At 51.1% G+C, this 13,401-nt stretch overlaps 1 protein-coding gene and 1 long non-coding RNA gene across 6 annotated transcripts in view; one reads left to right on the top strand and one right to left on the bottom strand.

The window, feature by feature from the left end:
• The window catches only part of ARHGEF9 (Cdc42 guanine nucleotide exchange factor 9), a 224,912-nt gene extending 220,124 nt beyond the window's left edge, over positions 1-4,788 (top strand). Inside the window, exons 13-14 of one of the 4 annotated variants that reach the window (XM_064463419.1) lie at positions 771-930; positions 2,097-4,788. In XM_064463419.1, coding sequence (XP_064319489.1) covers positions 771-930; positions 2,097-2,229 — 293 coding nt within the window. In that variant the 3' untranslated portion in view covers positions 2,230-4,788. Of the gene's footprint in view, positions 1-770; positions 931-1,306; positions 1,554-1,870; positions 1,943-2,096 lie in introns of those variants that run through there. The other 3 variants (XM_064463420.1, XM_064463422.1, XM_064463418.1) reach the window with 3 other exon arrangements.
• The window catches only part of LOC135315390 (uncharacterized), a 313,306-nt gene that overhangs the window by 6,953 nt on the left and 292,952 nt on the right, over positions 1-13,401 (bottom strand). Inside the window, exons 9-10 of one of the 2 annotated variants that reach the window (XR_010374854.1) lie at positions 10,848-10,970; positions 239-6,124 (exon numbers count right to left, since the gene is read on the bottom strand). This is a non-coding gene — a long non-coding RNA (uncharacterized LOC135315390). Of the gene's footprint in view, positions 1-238; positions 6,125-10,847; positions 10,971-13,401 lie in introns of those variants that run through there. The other variant, XR_010374853.1, reaches the window with a different exon arrangement.

The raw sequence follows: 13,401 nt of genomic DNA, 5'->3' as shown, positions 1-13,401 counted from the left end.
TTCCTACACCATCCTTTACAACGGGTTGCGTAGGTCCCAGCTTGCTGAAGCCCCCCCTTTCTGCGGGAGAGCTGTACGGGCAGCATCCCCCCCACCCCGTTCCTGCACGGGAGCCGTGACTCCGAATTACGGATCTGGAACCTGAAAGCGTAGCCTTGCCAGCCCATCCATTGCTACCAGTTTGGATTGTGCAGAATCAGCCTTTTCTGAAACCAGACTGGTAAACTGAAAAACGAACCCTATGGAAAAGTCCTACAAGCTTCCCAGGAGCTGGCGCCGAGCGGTCCTCGGGGTCGCGCTGCTCGGGGCTGGTCACCGGGGCGCGCTGGGGCAAAACCGCTTTCCAGGCGTAGCTGGGAGGGAGGGAGAAAAACGAGCGGGGAAACAGCAAGTGTTAAATTTGCGAGCGGGTCGAGCGATGCGCTTGTCTGCCTTCGTCTGACCAGACCGATGCCGCACGCGGCCGGGCCGGGTTCGGGCCTCGATAGCTCACGCAGGACTTTTCCATGAGGGCAGGCGAAACTCTGCCAATACAAAAGTAATGGATCTTTTCCAAATCTTGAGCGCGTGGTCTAGCGTAGGCAGCCTCTGAGCTCGGAGTTTAGGCAGCTGCTGCGTTCCTCTGTAGATTTGCCGTCTCTAGCACGCCTCCCTGTTGTTTGGGACCCTGGTTATTAAGCGATAAGAAGCGAGAGCATGACGAAGAAAGACTATTGACCCAATTGCACTTTGACTGATCTGTTTCTTTTTCCCCCCAATCATCGATGCAGGTGTGAGCTACTCCAAGTCGGTTCCTCCAGCCTACCCACCACCCCAGGATCCATTAAATCAGGGACAATACATGGTGACAGATGGCATATCCCAGTCCCAGGTCTTCGAGTTCACCGAACCCAGACGCAGCCAGGCACCTTTCTGGCAAAACTTCAGCAGGTTAACACCATTCAAAAAATAATACCTAGAGAGATGGAGAATTTTAACTTAAAAGAACTAAAATTTAAAAATAAAAATAAATAAAATTATATTTATAGATGGACCTTTTTTCGGAGAAGCACTGTTGCAACTAAATATATATACATATATATATACACACACGCGCATTTTAAAAATAATAATATATATACATATGTATATATATAGAAGGACCAAAAACTTTTTTTTGTTGTTTTTGGGAAGCGATCTGCTACTAGATACTAGGAAGCACCAATGATTTCTAACCATGTGACCTATTTTATTTTATTCCATTGGTCGGACTTTTTTTTTTTTAATTTTATTTTATATTTACTTTTCTTCTTCATTTTCATTCAAGTCGTCACTGGCATCCCAGAACGCTTTCTCGCTTGTGTGAATTTGTCATCGAAGTTCCTCATGGACTCCATTGGTGTATATTTTATTTGATCTTATTTATGGGGGGGGTTTGTTTGTGTTTTGGAGTGCCGGGAGCTCTCTGCTCCCTCTCCCTCCCTCTCCGTCCCCCCTTGGCTGTCCCCGGAGTCACCATTTCCGTGAAGAGCATCGACCCTTTCCCCGTCCCCGTCCCGCGTTCCCTGGTCTGACGCGTGCCTGTCTGGATGTGCTCCCTTGTGCACCACGCTCTGCTGCGCAGTATTTCTCTGGCTTTCACTGTTCTGCTGTGGGCAGGTGCGAACAAGCAGAAGGGGGATCAGCGGTTTAGGAAGCGAGAGCTGGGATTTCCTCAGTTAATTTTTTTTGCCTTTTTTTTTTTTTTTTTTTGAAGCACTGTCTTTTTCTCGATTCAGTGTGATTTTTTCACACTTGGAATAAGACTGAGAAAAGAATATCAGGGGCTTTTATTTCTTTTGCATTTGGTTTTATTTCTGCGGGGTTATCTCTGTTTTCTTTTCTTTTTAAGCTGAGACACGACTCTGAAAAGCCCACTCCTATCTTTGCGTTCCGTGCAAAGATAAAAGCTTAAAAAACTGATGGCTTCACGCCCTCCATTCCAGCTAGAGGAAAATTGGCTATTAGGTGCCAACAAATGGCCAGTTTTCTTTCTTCAGGAACTAAGGTCCCATCCTGTCGGCCCCGCTCAGGCCCGCAGGGGCCTGCGTTAATGAACCACTAATTGCCGTTTACAGGAGCAATGATCCCAAAAGCGAGGACCAGGACTGCTCTCGCTGCCTGCGCTGCCCTGTCGCGTGTAAGATCCCCGGCCTCGCGCGGGCACTGACCTCCCAGGCAAAACATGAGCTGCCGGTAGTGGCCCGTTAGCGGAAGGATCATTGCCTCAGTAATTGGAAGTATTTACCTGCTATTTAACGCACCCCGAGCTGCAGAGGAGTTGAGAATTGCCTTGCAGGAAAGATACGGATGTGACCTGAGAAGTTTAGCCGCCTGACGGCGATTGCGTGACCTAGCCCGAATCAGTGATGGGGTTAATGTGAGCGGCACCAGTGGCTCCGCACAGGTGTATCGGCGCCAGTGGGCTCTGGAGTGATTGGCTGAACTCTCCAGGTCTCTTTCTCTCTCTTTTTCTCCCTCTGGAGATTCATAGCTCTGTTCTCAAAGACAATTCCTACAATTTCAGCCTTAAGTACGCTTGTTCGCAAGCGCGAAAGCGTACGCTTGAGCTTGTAAAACAAATCATTGTGCGCTAGGATGACTTTTTTCCTAGGGCAAATGAGACTGTTTAACCAGATTTGGAAGATGAACTTAAAAACGTTGCAGAGCTATTCTGCAAGCTCCTTTGAAAATGGGGGGGCGAAGCGATTGATCGCGGTATTTATCGTTTTCTTTTGAATCTGATACACCACATACGCACCCCCGGCCAACGCGCGTGGAGATCCTTTTCTTTTTTCTCTCCCCTAAGACATTCAAGCGAATGGGAGGAGCAGAGAGTGTGGTTTCAGTGTTTCCGTGGAGCCTGTTTTATTTCAGGGCGTATTACAAGGCAGCGGCTGTATTTTTTAATTTAAGTACACAAATAATCTCAGCACTTTTTAATAACCTAGAAACTATCGCTAACCAGATGAGCGTTTTGGAGAGGAAGAGTGGCCCCTCTGTGACAGGCAGCAGCGAAACACCGGGAATCCCAAATAGGAGGCAGCCCAATTTTATATCAGAACTTATTTTTATGCTCTTTTGTATCTTTGCATTTTTATGGTCAGATTTTAATATTGAATATGTAGCAAATATTATTTTGTTTCTTTAACAGAGTGGGTATTTAAAGACGTGAATGAGATGGGCTCTCGGACGTTAACTGAAATGTTTTACTGTTTCTGAATGGCTGGAGAGATGCAGAGAGAGAGAGAGAGAGAAAGAGAGAGAGATTACAAACTGTTGTCAACATGATGAAAATCTCACTTATTCCTTTGCCTTTTTAATTGCTTAGGGAAAAAAAGTAACAAGCACATTAGTTAAGCCTGTTCATTTACTGTTTTGTGCCTCAGAGAGTGAGAATGAGACATCCATAATTTTTATGAGAAGATGCTTCCTAAATATTCAGCACTAGGAAAAAAGAAACACCACCGCCACACCATTATTTGCATCATAAATCAAGACTCGCTTGATCTGACAAGGCCACTTGTTGGACTCGCAGCTTCTTTCTTAAATGGAAAGCCAAACGGAGCTGGCGTTGCTAGCGCTTGCCGAAGCCAGGCGGCCGGCAAAGCAGATGCAGGCGTTTGTTCCCGAGGGAAGAGGGGCTTGGCTCTCAGGCATGGCACTCAAGAAAGCTCTTCCCCTCCCTAAATGGCCAAGGTGCTGCAAGAGATGGAGCATTGGCACAGCGAAGAACCAGCACTGGGCCCCACTTTACTCCCTACCGTGGCTTTCCCAGTAGGGAGCGGGGTTGGGCTGCCTCGTGTGGCCGAACGCGCTGGGAGCAGCGCGGGCGCGATCAGATCGGGGTGATTTTTGACCGAGCATCCGATACAGACTTTCATTTCAATGCCAGACAGGAGGAACCCACTTAACCATTCCATATGCAGAAGCAAGAGAGTTGTAACAAACTTACATGTTTACGGTATTTCTCTGGCTGACTCTATATATATATATAAAAAAACAAACCGACCCTCTTCCCTAGGCAAGTGACATGCATTACCCCTTGACCTAGCCACTAGAACAGAGGATCTAAATTCAAGACTTCCGCCTCCCCACCCTCTCCAAAAAAGATCAAACAAGAACCAACCTAGGTGCATCTAACAGTTGTAAATAGAAAAATAATACATAGAGAAATATATTTGAAATCTGTTTCAGTTTCCGGACGGTCACCGGCCGTCCATTGCAATGTTATTGGTAGTACACTGTGGTGCTTTGGGTTTCTGGTTTTGTTCTCTTTATGCTCTGTCATCTTTTCATCGCAGCTACATTTCAGGGAACATGTATATTTAGTAGCTATTGTAAGTTCTGCATGGCATCACCAAGCTTATTTTTCCTTAAGAAGAAAAGAAGAGTCTGTAGGAGTTTAAAGGCACTATGACGACAGGGACTTGTAGCAGAGAATTTAAAAAAAAAAAAAAAAAAAAGGTTTTTAAAATTCTAGTTTGAAGCCAAATACTGATATTTTAGTGCTTTTGGGGTTTTAACAGTAAGAGCAAAAAAATAAAAAGAAAAAAAAAAAAAGAAAAAAAAAAGGATTTTGGTAACCCAGCTGATCCGCACTTGCCAGTTTTATTATTTTGTTTATATTGGACTGTTTGACCCTGTCAAACAAGTGTCAAAGTTGTGTGTATAAAACAAACAAAAAAAAAAGTGTTTAAAAAAGTGTTGTAAAGACACTGAGCCTTATGAAAATATTTATGGAATTAAATAAAAAGAAGTGAAAAGGCATCTGAAGGCATTTTAAATCATTTCCCTGAGAGCGGTCTCCCTCTTTTCCCAAAGGCTGAGCACGAGTCGCTGGGGTGGGGCTCCAGCTTGTCAGCAAAGCCGGCACCAAGGCGTTCGTGCGGCACCGAGAAGTAGGATTGTTGCGGAACCATCCCACCTCCCCCTTGCTTTGTGCCCCCCGCCTGCCCCGAGCGCTATGCTTAAGGAGTAGCTGGAGGGTCAACGCTGACAAACCGGCGCCTTGCAAGTGCTGGCAGGGGTTGCGCTGAGTGGAGCTCGGCTCCAGGCTTCTGCGAAACATGGTTTTAAAATGCTTTCTGTTAGCGGCCTTTGCTCAGCTCCGGCCCAACGCTGGAGACAGCCCAGGTCTCCAGACAGGCGTCGAACGACAGCCGCGTTGGGAGCAGCAGAAGCAGCAGCTCAGCGCGCGCGGAAGCAGAGCCGGGGGGGGATTTGCAGGGGAGGGAGCCCGGCCGCGCGCTGCTCCGCTGCGGAGGGCCGAGCCCGCGGAGATGGGCGGCTTCCCGCCCGGGTTTTCCCGTGGCGTGGAGGCAGCGAGAGCCCACAGGGCGAGGGAACCGGGTGCTTTACGCCCCGAAAGGCAAAGCACTCCCTCCAGAAACCCGGTGGCGTTTCACAGGTAAGGCAGCGGAGTCAGGTATTTCTAGAGAGCCCAAAAAATCCGGTCACGGCCCGGAGAACCGGCGTTAACCGCGCCGTGGCATCGAGAGGCCGCAGCGGCTGGGAGCGATGCCTGTCGTCGCGCGGAGGAACGCACAGGCGCACGTACCAAGCCGCTATAATCAGCTGCAGCCAAAGAGCGATGCTTCCCCCAACGCCGCCGCCTTTCTGCTCTTTCCTACCTGTCCTGCGGGCGCCTGCCTGGGTGAGTGATGGCCAGCTCGCTGGCACACGGCCTGGCCCCAGCGCCAGCCCGCACGTGTTAGGAGACCAGTCAGACAAGGGAATAAAAAAAAAAAAAAAAGATGGGAAAGCCAAGCAGCTCTGCCCGGGGAGAAAGAGAGAGGCAGGACAGAGGCAAAGCTGCGAGCACCAAGGCGGCTGCGGGGCCGGAGGCTGAGCAGGGTCGGGCGCAGGCTCACCCAGCCCTCAAACATCACGGCTTCACATCCACCTGCTGCTTCAGCACCACCCCAAGCCCAGCTTTTTTTAGCTTTTTTTTTTTTTTTTCCTCTTGCGTACATTATTGCTTGCAGTGAAGAGGACGCTGGGGCCGTGCTGGGCTTCGCCTGGTCAAATGATCCTGTTTCTCTTGTAGCGCGTAACCGAAGTCGCTCGGGGGGGGGACTGGCGCGGCGCTGGTCCGAGGACGCTGCTGCGGAGAGCAGAGCCAAACTGCAGTTAGGCATAAAACCGCCCCCTGAAGAACACCCCTCCTCCCCGCACCGCCATCTCCGCAGACCAGAAAAAGCTTGCCAGAATTTTGCACTCCCCTCCGAGGGCGCAAATGTGAGCCAGGGGAGGGGGACGGGTCAGGGAGAGGCCAAGCCGTAGCCCAAGATGTGTAAGGCACCAAAAAACAGCCCTGACAAAGAGGGAATGGGGAAGGACCCCTGCCGCCCAGCGTGCGTGCTGGGAGCAAGAGCACCACGCAAGCTCACTCAGAAGCAATAAAGAACCTCCCTGCCCCTGCAACACGCTCCCGCCCGCCGCTTGCTTTCCTGGCCGGAGAGCGCACCCCGCAGCCGGGAAGGCCGGTGCTTGAGAGCCGACTGATGCACGGCATTTAGCGACAGTAGTCGTTTGGTTTTAGCTTTCTCCAGCCACCCAGCTGCTATCAACTTCGGCCGCATAAAACAAAAACAAAAACCAAAGAAACCCAGTTTAAAATTCGTGTCTTTTGCGGGGCGTTAGGTTCGTTAGGCCGTATTTCTGGATGACAACCCACGCTGACCCTCCGAGGTAGCGGCAGGGGCTCTCCAGGACAGCCGTGGCCAGCTCATCGCTGACACCTGGATTCCAAAATTCACTGAAACACGCGCCGGAGTCCACCATGTTGCACCAAAGCTTTTATTACACACATCAAAGTACAGAATTCAGCCCTCAGCACGATGATCGGTGGGGAAATGACCTTAAACTGAATGTCTACACTGCTCCTGCCCGGCTGGGCGGGCTCTCGTGCTGCTTCACCTGCCCGCGCAGCGACGGCGCGGCGCGGCCGAGGGCACGGCGTGGTGCAACACGCGGGGCGCCGCCGGGCAGAGCCGCAGCCGCCGCGGGCACAGTCAGGCCCCGGCGCCGCTTGGGACTGGTGATAGACCAAGTAAAGCTTTTAGGCCGATACGTTTGCGACGTGACAGGAATGGTGTATGACCGGCTCCGTACGTCAAAGCCGTCTCTGGTTTATCCGTGTGTATATCCATGGCATTACAGACGAGCTGTTGCTTTTTAAGGACTCAGCCTTTCAAGCTGACTGATGGTGCCGGGATTACAGATCCCAATCTACCCCAGACAATAAATTTTCTTGTTAATCTGTAGCTAAGAAGCAGCGGCAGGTTTTGCACTAAGTACAGGAGCAGGTCAGCAGCCTCCAAAGCATGTAAGGCACCATCTGTGCTGGGTTATTAAAGAACAACCTGGAATTGCATGTTGCTGGGGATGCAGCGGGAATAACTGGTATTTTTTGAGCGCAAGTCTAAGCACTGTCCGCCGAGGGTTTCGCCCTCTTTCGCTGCTAAGGAAGGACGCTAGCTGTTTAGCTGCGAATGTATCGCCCCAAAACTGCAGGTGCAAGTTGTAAAGCTGGTGTTTATTTGTCTGAATCTCTTACCTTTGCTACGGGAAAGAGCTACGTGGTATTTTTTAAAATGCTTTTAATGTTCACATCCTTTTTTTTCCAGCTTTCTCCAGGCAAAAATGCCTCCTGGTGAAGACGTGCACGTTCTGATTTCAGAGCCACAGTAATTTGTTACCTCTTGCAGGTTTGACAGGGTCTCTGGGCTCAGCCCTTTCCACAGGCCGGGCCGGGCAGCAGCAACGGCTCAGAGATGGTTCCGTGTCCCAAGAGCCCCCCCAGGGCCCTTTCCCAGACCTCCCTCGAGCGCCTCCCCGCCGACACGCCAGCCACAGCCGGTCTGGTGGCACACGCGCTGGCTGGGGGACACGGAGCACTTCCCTCCTTCAGCACTGGTTACAACAGCAACAACAACAAAAAAACCCCTCCAGGACAGTAACGCTGTGGGGGTTTTTAATTAGGGGAATATATACAAAAGTTAAACCCTTGCAGAGGCCATTGCCTCATAAAGAAACCACCAGTGCTTGAAAAAGTGCTCTGGTCTGGGGCTTCTTGCGCCGCCGCTGGCCGCCCCTCTGCGGCTCACAGCTGGGGAGCAGCGCTGCCGACGGCGTCTGGAGCGGCGACGAGGGCCGAGCACGCACAGCACTGCCTACGGCCGCGCTTTCTTGCCCCGTTGCTGCAATGGCAGGGAGCCGTGCCGTATGCAGCCCGAGCCTGCCTGGCTTTTGTACCCCTAGTGCTGCTGGAGGGGAACACACCCTCAGTTTTGCTGGGATCTAGGTTTTTCAGAACAAACCATGGTACTAAACTGGTTTATAAATAACCTCTGAGAATTCAGGCTGCAAGAGGCTCAGTGCTGTCTTGCTGGCTGGGCCTGGAAGTCAGTGCAAGTTAGCGTCATAAATGATGTTTTATTCCCTTTTTTTTTAATCTGGTAAAGCATTAGGAGGGTATATTTGCTTCTCTTTTTAACGCTCCTTCTTTTACAAAAGCTGTGAAGCTTTTACTCATGAAGCAACTACTCAGAGGGGGTGCACAGGTGCGTTCGCGCCTTTGCAGGTTCACAGGCACTCGGAAGGGAGGCGGCCTTCGCCCACAGCACAGTTTGCCCTTGGGTGGTGACGCCAAACAAATTACAGCCAGGGCTCCTCTTACCCATACAACAGCCATCCAGAGTCTCCATTCATCAGTGGGATTTTTTTCCCCAGAACTGTGTAACTGAGGTTAAAAAAAACAAAAAACAAAAAACCCCAAACCAAAAATATTCCTGACTCTTTTCTGAACTGGTATAAGTGGGAACAACCCCAGTGACCTACCACAGGCTTACTACAGGTGTAACTGAAAGCAGTACCTGATCCGCAGGTTTAGTGACTGGCCTGATCCAGCCTGGAAACGCTTGGCAGTAGTTCAGCTCGGCCACTTAAGAGGAAATACCTCTTCCTCCTGACGACAGTGATTGCTAAGGCAGGTTTTATATAGGCTGGGTTGCCACTGTATCACATTCACTGCGAAACTGTGCCGGCGCGTGAAGTGAGCAGCAGGTTTGAACAAGTCAGTCATTTGCAGGAGTGGAAGTCGCTGCTGCCGTTAGCTCAGCAGCCCTTTGACACTGGCTATTTCTTCATCCCGGGCGAGAGCTGACCTGCCTAGATGAATGGGCTGAGCCGAGCTTTCTTGAGCCGTACCGCCCAGGTCATTTCAATATCAATTTGATGCTGGCTGACCTCGACCTGTGATGGCTTTTCTACCATCAGTCACTCCCGTGCAGCCCAGGCTGCAGGGACTTTTTGAGTCGAAGGTATTTTAGCACAGCTTGAAGTGGGCTTGCTTTCTGTATATTCGTGCCATCGCACGCGTTCTTTGTTTTCTGTTTGGAAGCTGGATAAATTCAAAGAAGTGCCATTTGCTGTATTTTAACTCCCCAGCAGCCAGACCAGTGCTTTTCCTGTGCCAAAAAGGAGCAGCCTTAGGGCACGCTCTGCTCCCCATCCAATTCTCAGCTGACATGAAAGTGTGCGGTTCTTACAGAGCCTCACGGGCCCAAATGCAGCAAAGGCCGAGACAGGCAAAGTGCGCTAATAGTGCAAGCGTAAAAAATTCTGTCACTTGCTGCCTTTTCCAACCTAAACCCCATCGTTTCTATTTTGTAATTTATTTTTCGGTTTGGCTAGAGCCAAGCTCTGTTGCTTTGGTGCCCACGGCCAGCTGTGGAGGGCCCTCGTGCTCCCAGGGGACACCCAGGTGATGCCACCAAGAGCCCTACTCCAACAGGCAAAAGCACTGGTGCCCGTAATGTGGTGGGCACTGTGTGTACACACACAGTGGGTCAGGACCAGGGAGGGTTATTCTGTGGTCCTAAGGGGACCTGTAACCACGTTGCCACCTCTCCTAACAGAGCCCTTATCCTACAGGCTGGGTTTTGAGGGAATAGGTGACCGGCGCACCGATTTCCTCAAAGTTTCACTCCCCCACAGATCCAGGGCAGCAAGAGAGGAGTCCCTGGCCAGCCCTGCTGCTGCGGTGGTTTCACGCTATACAAAGGAAATCCAGAGTCTTTGGACCAGGAAAAGAAAATAGGATCAAATACAATAAATACGCGTAGCTGTGGCGAGAGCCGAGGCGGGCGCCGCGGTCTCTGGGTCTGCTTCCAGGATGGTTTGTGCCCGGTCTCTAAGGACTGCGAGCGTCCAGGCTCCCCACAAAGCCACCGCGTTTGGTCCTGCGGCATCGCCACCTGAAGGCAGCTGCTGTTTGCCGGCGACAGTAACGGTGACTGCGAAGGTGCTGCTAAAGGGGCTTTGACACGCAAGGTACGTATCCTGCCCGCGGCACCTGCCCCAGCCCGGATGCCGGCGGAGGTACACGCAGGCTGCTTCTCCGGTGCGGGCAGCATCGCCGGGGGCAAAAGGAGATGGATGGAGAAAACCAACAGCTTTTTGTATGCCGCGGAGAAGGGGCTGCCGACCGGTGTGTGGCCTGCCCGCTGCAGGCAGCGCCGGCTGTGCCTGCTGCCAGCCGGCTGGGGAGGCGAGCGCGCAGCCAAATCGCTCAAGGATGTGTCATGCTGTTGTTATCGGTGTTGCTAGCGCAGTTACACTGGCCTTATTTTTACTGTCTGGATGTACCATTAAACAAGTTTGATTCTGTTGCCTGATTACAGATGAGTGGTTTCAGCCTTGCACATAATTTAGTGCTACCCAGGGGCTCCGTTAATGACACCTCTGGACAGGGAGGAGCGAGTTGTTCGTCGTGTGCGGATACAACATGGTTTTACTCTGGAGCGGCTGGTAATGACACTTACCTGGCGAAGGGGAACAGGCGGTTGGGTTTTCCCATCCACTTCTTGCACCTTGGGCATCCTGACCCCGCTGATTTACCACCACATGGGAAGCCAGACTGCAGAGTTTGAGGTAGCAGGTGTCTCCTGGGGGTGGTGAAAGAGAAATCAGAGCACATTCCCAGGAGGCAGCACCCACCGAAGCCTGCGTTCACTGTTAAAATGTTCCTTCACGCTGCCCAGACAGATGCATTTTGAGTTTTGCGACCAGAAGCAGGGTCAGGAGCTAATGGGGATGTTTTACAGCTAGGGAATAACAGGTCCCCAAAAACCCAGAGAGAAGAACCCCAGGGGAGAGCGATGCGGAGGCTACTCAGCGCTGGTTTATGCCCTGACTCAGTAATTCTTTTGGCTTTTCATGAAAAGGCATGTTAGTAATACCCAGTCATGTAGTCAGTTAAAGGCCTTATTTATCCTGCACCAAACACAAACAAAAAGCTTTTACTGGAAGAGAAAGGCTGATACAAACTGCTGTAGAAATGCCAGTTTGAATTCCACCACACACACCCCGGTTATAATTCCTGGAGGATGAGAACTTCAGAGAGGGCAGCAGGAAAAGGGCATTGCCTTCAGTGCTAAGCATTATTTATACCTGCACCAAACTAGCATGAACTGTTGGTAACAGCAGGATCGCGTCACTTGGCTCTGCTAACACGTCCGGCCGCTGCCAGGTGTGCAAAGAGTTTGAAAACCAGCAGAAATATTGTGATGGGCTATCTTCGTGCCAATGGAAACAGATGGTTTAAACAAATAACCATGTCTCTGCAGTGTTTCTGTCCAAACATTGTGGCGGAGACCCTTCAAGTGAAACTAAGCATAAAAAAAAAAACCAGCTAGCGAAGCCGATCGCGGTTACTGTCCCTGTCCGGTCGAGCGGAGCGCTCAGAGCAAACAGCAGGCAGATTGCAGGCTAAGTGGACTGTAAAAAGACTTAGCAAACGAAGGCAGCATGAGTGACATAGCAATGCTTGGCTAAGTAAAATATATTGATTTAAAAAATTTTTTTAAATTGTTCCTCTTGACTTATGGCTCGTATCAACTTAAACCTGCTCTCGAAGGAGCGTTGTTATTATTTGACTTCTGAGACTAGAATTCCGTGCTCAAGCTGGTGAATGATTAGACTGGAAGGCTAAGGTGGTGGGAAGAGGGTGGTGTATTAGGGGACAGCATTTCAAGCAGGCCAGCGTAAGAAATTTCAGCTTATTTGAAAGGAACAGAAAGGTCAAGGGCTTGCAAAAGGAATAAAGCCTGTGCTGATCCAAGGGGGCCGGTGCAGAGCTGACAGTGCCTGCAGTGGCAATCGCAGGCGCCTGGAGTCCCTGCGCAGCACAAGCGAAAGCCTCTTCGTGCCTCGTTCGCGCCTGCCTCTCGCCGCCTCGCTGGGTGCTCCCAAGGGCCACCCCAAACCACTGCACTGGGCACTTGGGCCACCACAGCCCCCCTCTGAAGAAGCACTAAGCATTCCCAGCCAGGTGGTCCAGGAGAGCCCCAAAGAGCAGCCCCATGCCTGGCTCACCGCCGCCGGGCCCCGCAGTCTGGGGAGATGCCGCAAGCCACACTCTCCGCCTGCCTTCCCGGTGTAATTCCTTGGTCTATAGCCCACCCACCTGCTCCCCCCTTGCCGGTCACCCTGTGCAGTGTGTTTAACTGGTCCCAGCCGAGCCCCACATCGCATCCCTTTTCCCACAGCGAGGCCAACCCCAGCACCAGCCGTTCTGCGGCGCCTTCGGCCTGGGCAGTGCCTTGAGGGGGTCCTGCTCCCCCTGCGTAGCTTTAGACTTGCAAATGGATGAAGTTCTTCCCTTCTTATGTTCGTTCTTTTTCTTCCTTTCTTCCCCTCTCGCTCTCTTGTTTTCCTTCCTCTCCTTCCTTTCTTTCCTCTTTGCTTTATTTCCTTTTGTATTTAATTAATTGCCCTCTCGCTTCCCAGACACATCTTGCTAGTACAGCTTGTTCAGCAAATGCAGGCTTCTGTCGTCTCCCTATGTTCCCCTGCTCTGACCAGCACTAAGAGTTGTAAATCCTTGATCGGTGAGGTGATTCACAAGCTCCTCTCCTTTCTACTTGCGATTTTTAACATGTGCTGCAATTTACGGGCAAAAATTCTTCTTTCCCATTATCTGCCAGCCCGATGACATTAGAGAAATAAAGCTCAATGTGCGCATTCACTTGTGACAAGGACGTTGCTGTAATGTTAGTGATTGGCCATTAGTTCTGCAATGTTGTAGCAGCTGAAACAAAGCCACGAGTGAGTCATTTAAACAGCAGCATTCCTTCCAGTGACATTTTTTGTTCTTGTTAGTCGCGTAATGGTGCCTCGAAGCCCAGCAGAGTGGGAAAGGCCTGCGCTTGGGCGCTCTGCGCACGCACCCGCTCCCCCCCAAGTCATTTTAGTAATAAGGGAAACCAGCACACCAGGAGGTGAGGGGAGTCCTGTCGCTGCCCGGCGCTGGGGGCACACTGCGACTTGTCACGGCATCTCTTATTGCCCCCCGTACCTCCCCTCACCTTATCCCAC

Source organism: Phalacrocorax carbo, chromosome 11 (genome assembly GCF_963921805.1).
Source record: "Phalacrocorax carbo chromosome 11, bPhaCar2.1, whole genome shotgun sequence".
Classification (NCBI taxonomy): domain Eukaryota; kingdom Metazoa; phylum Chordata; class Aves; order Suliformes; family Phalacrocoracidae; genus Phalacrocorax; species Phalacrocorax carbo.
Note: the sequence above shows the minus strand (reverse complement) of the source record. Positions and strands in the feature narration are given on the sequence as shown.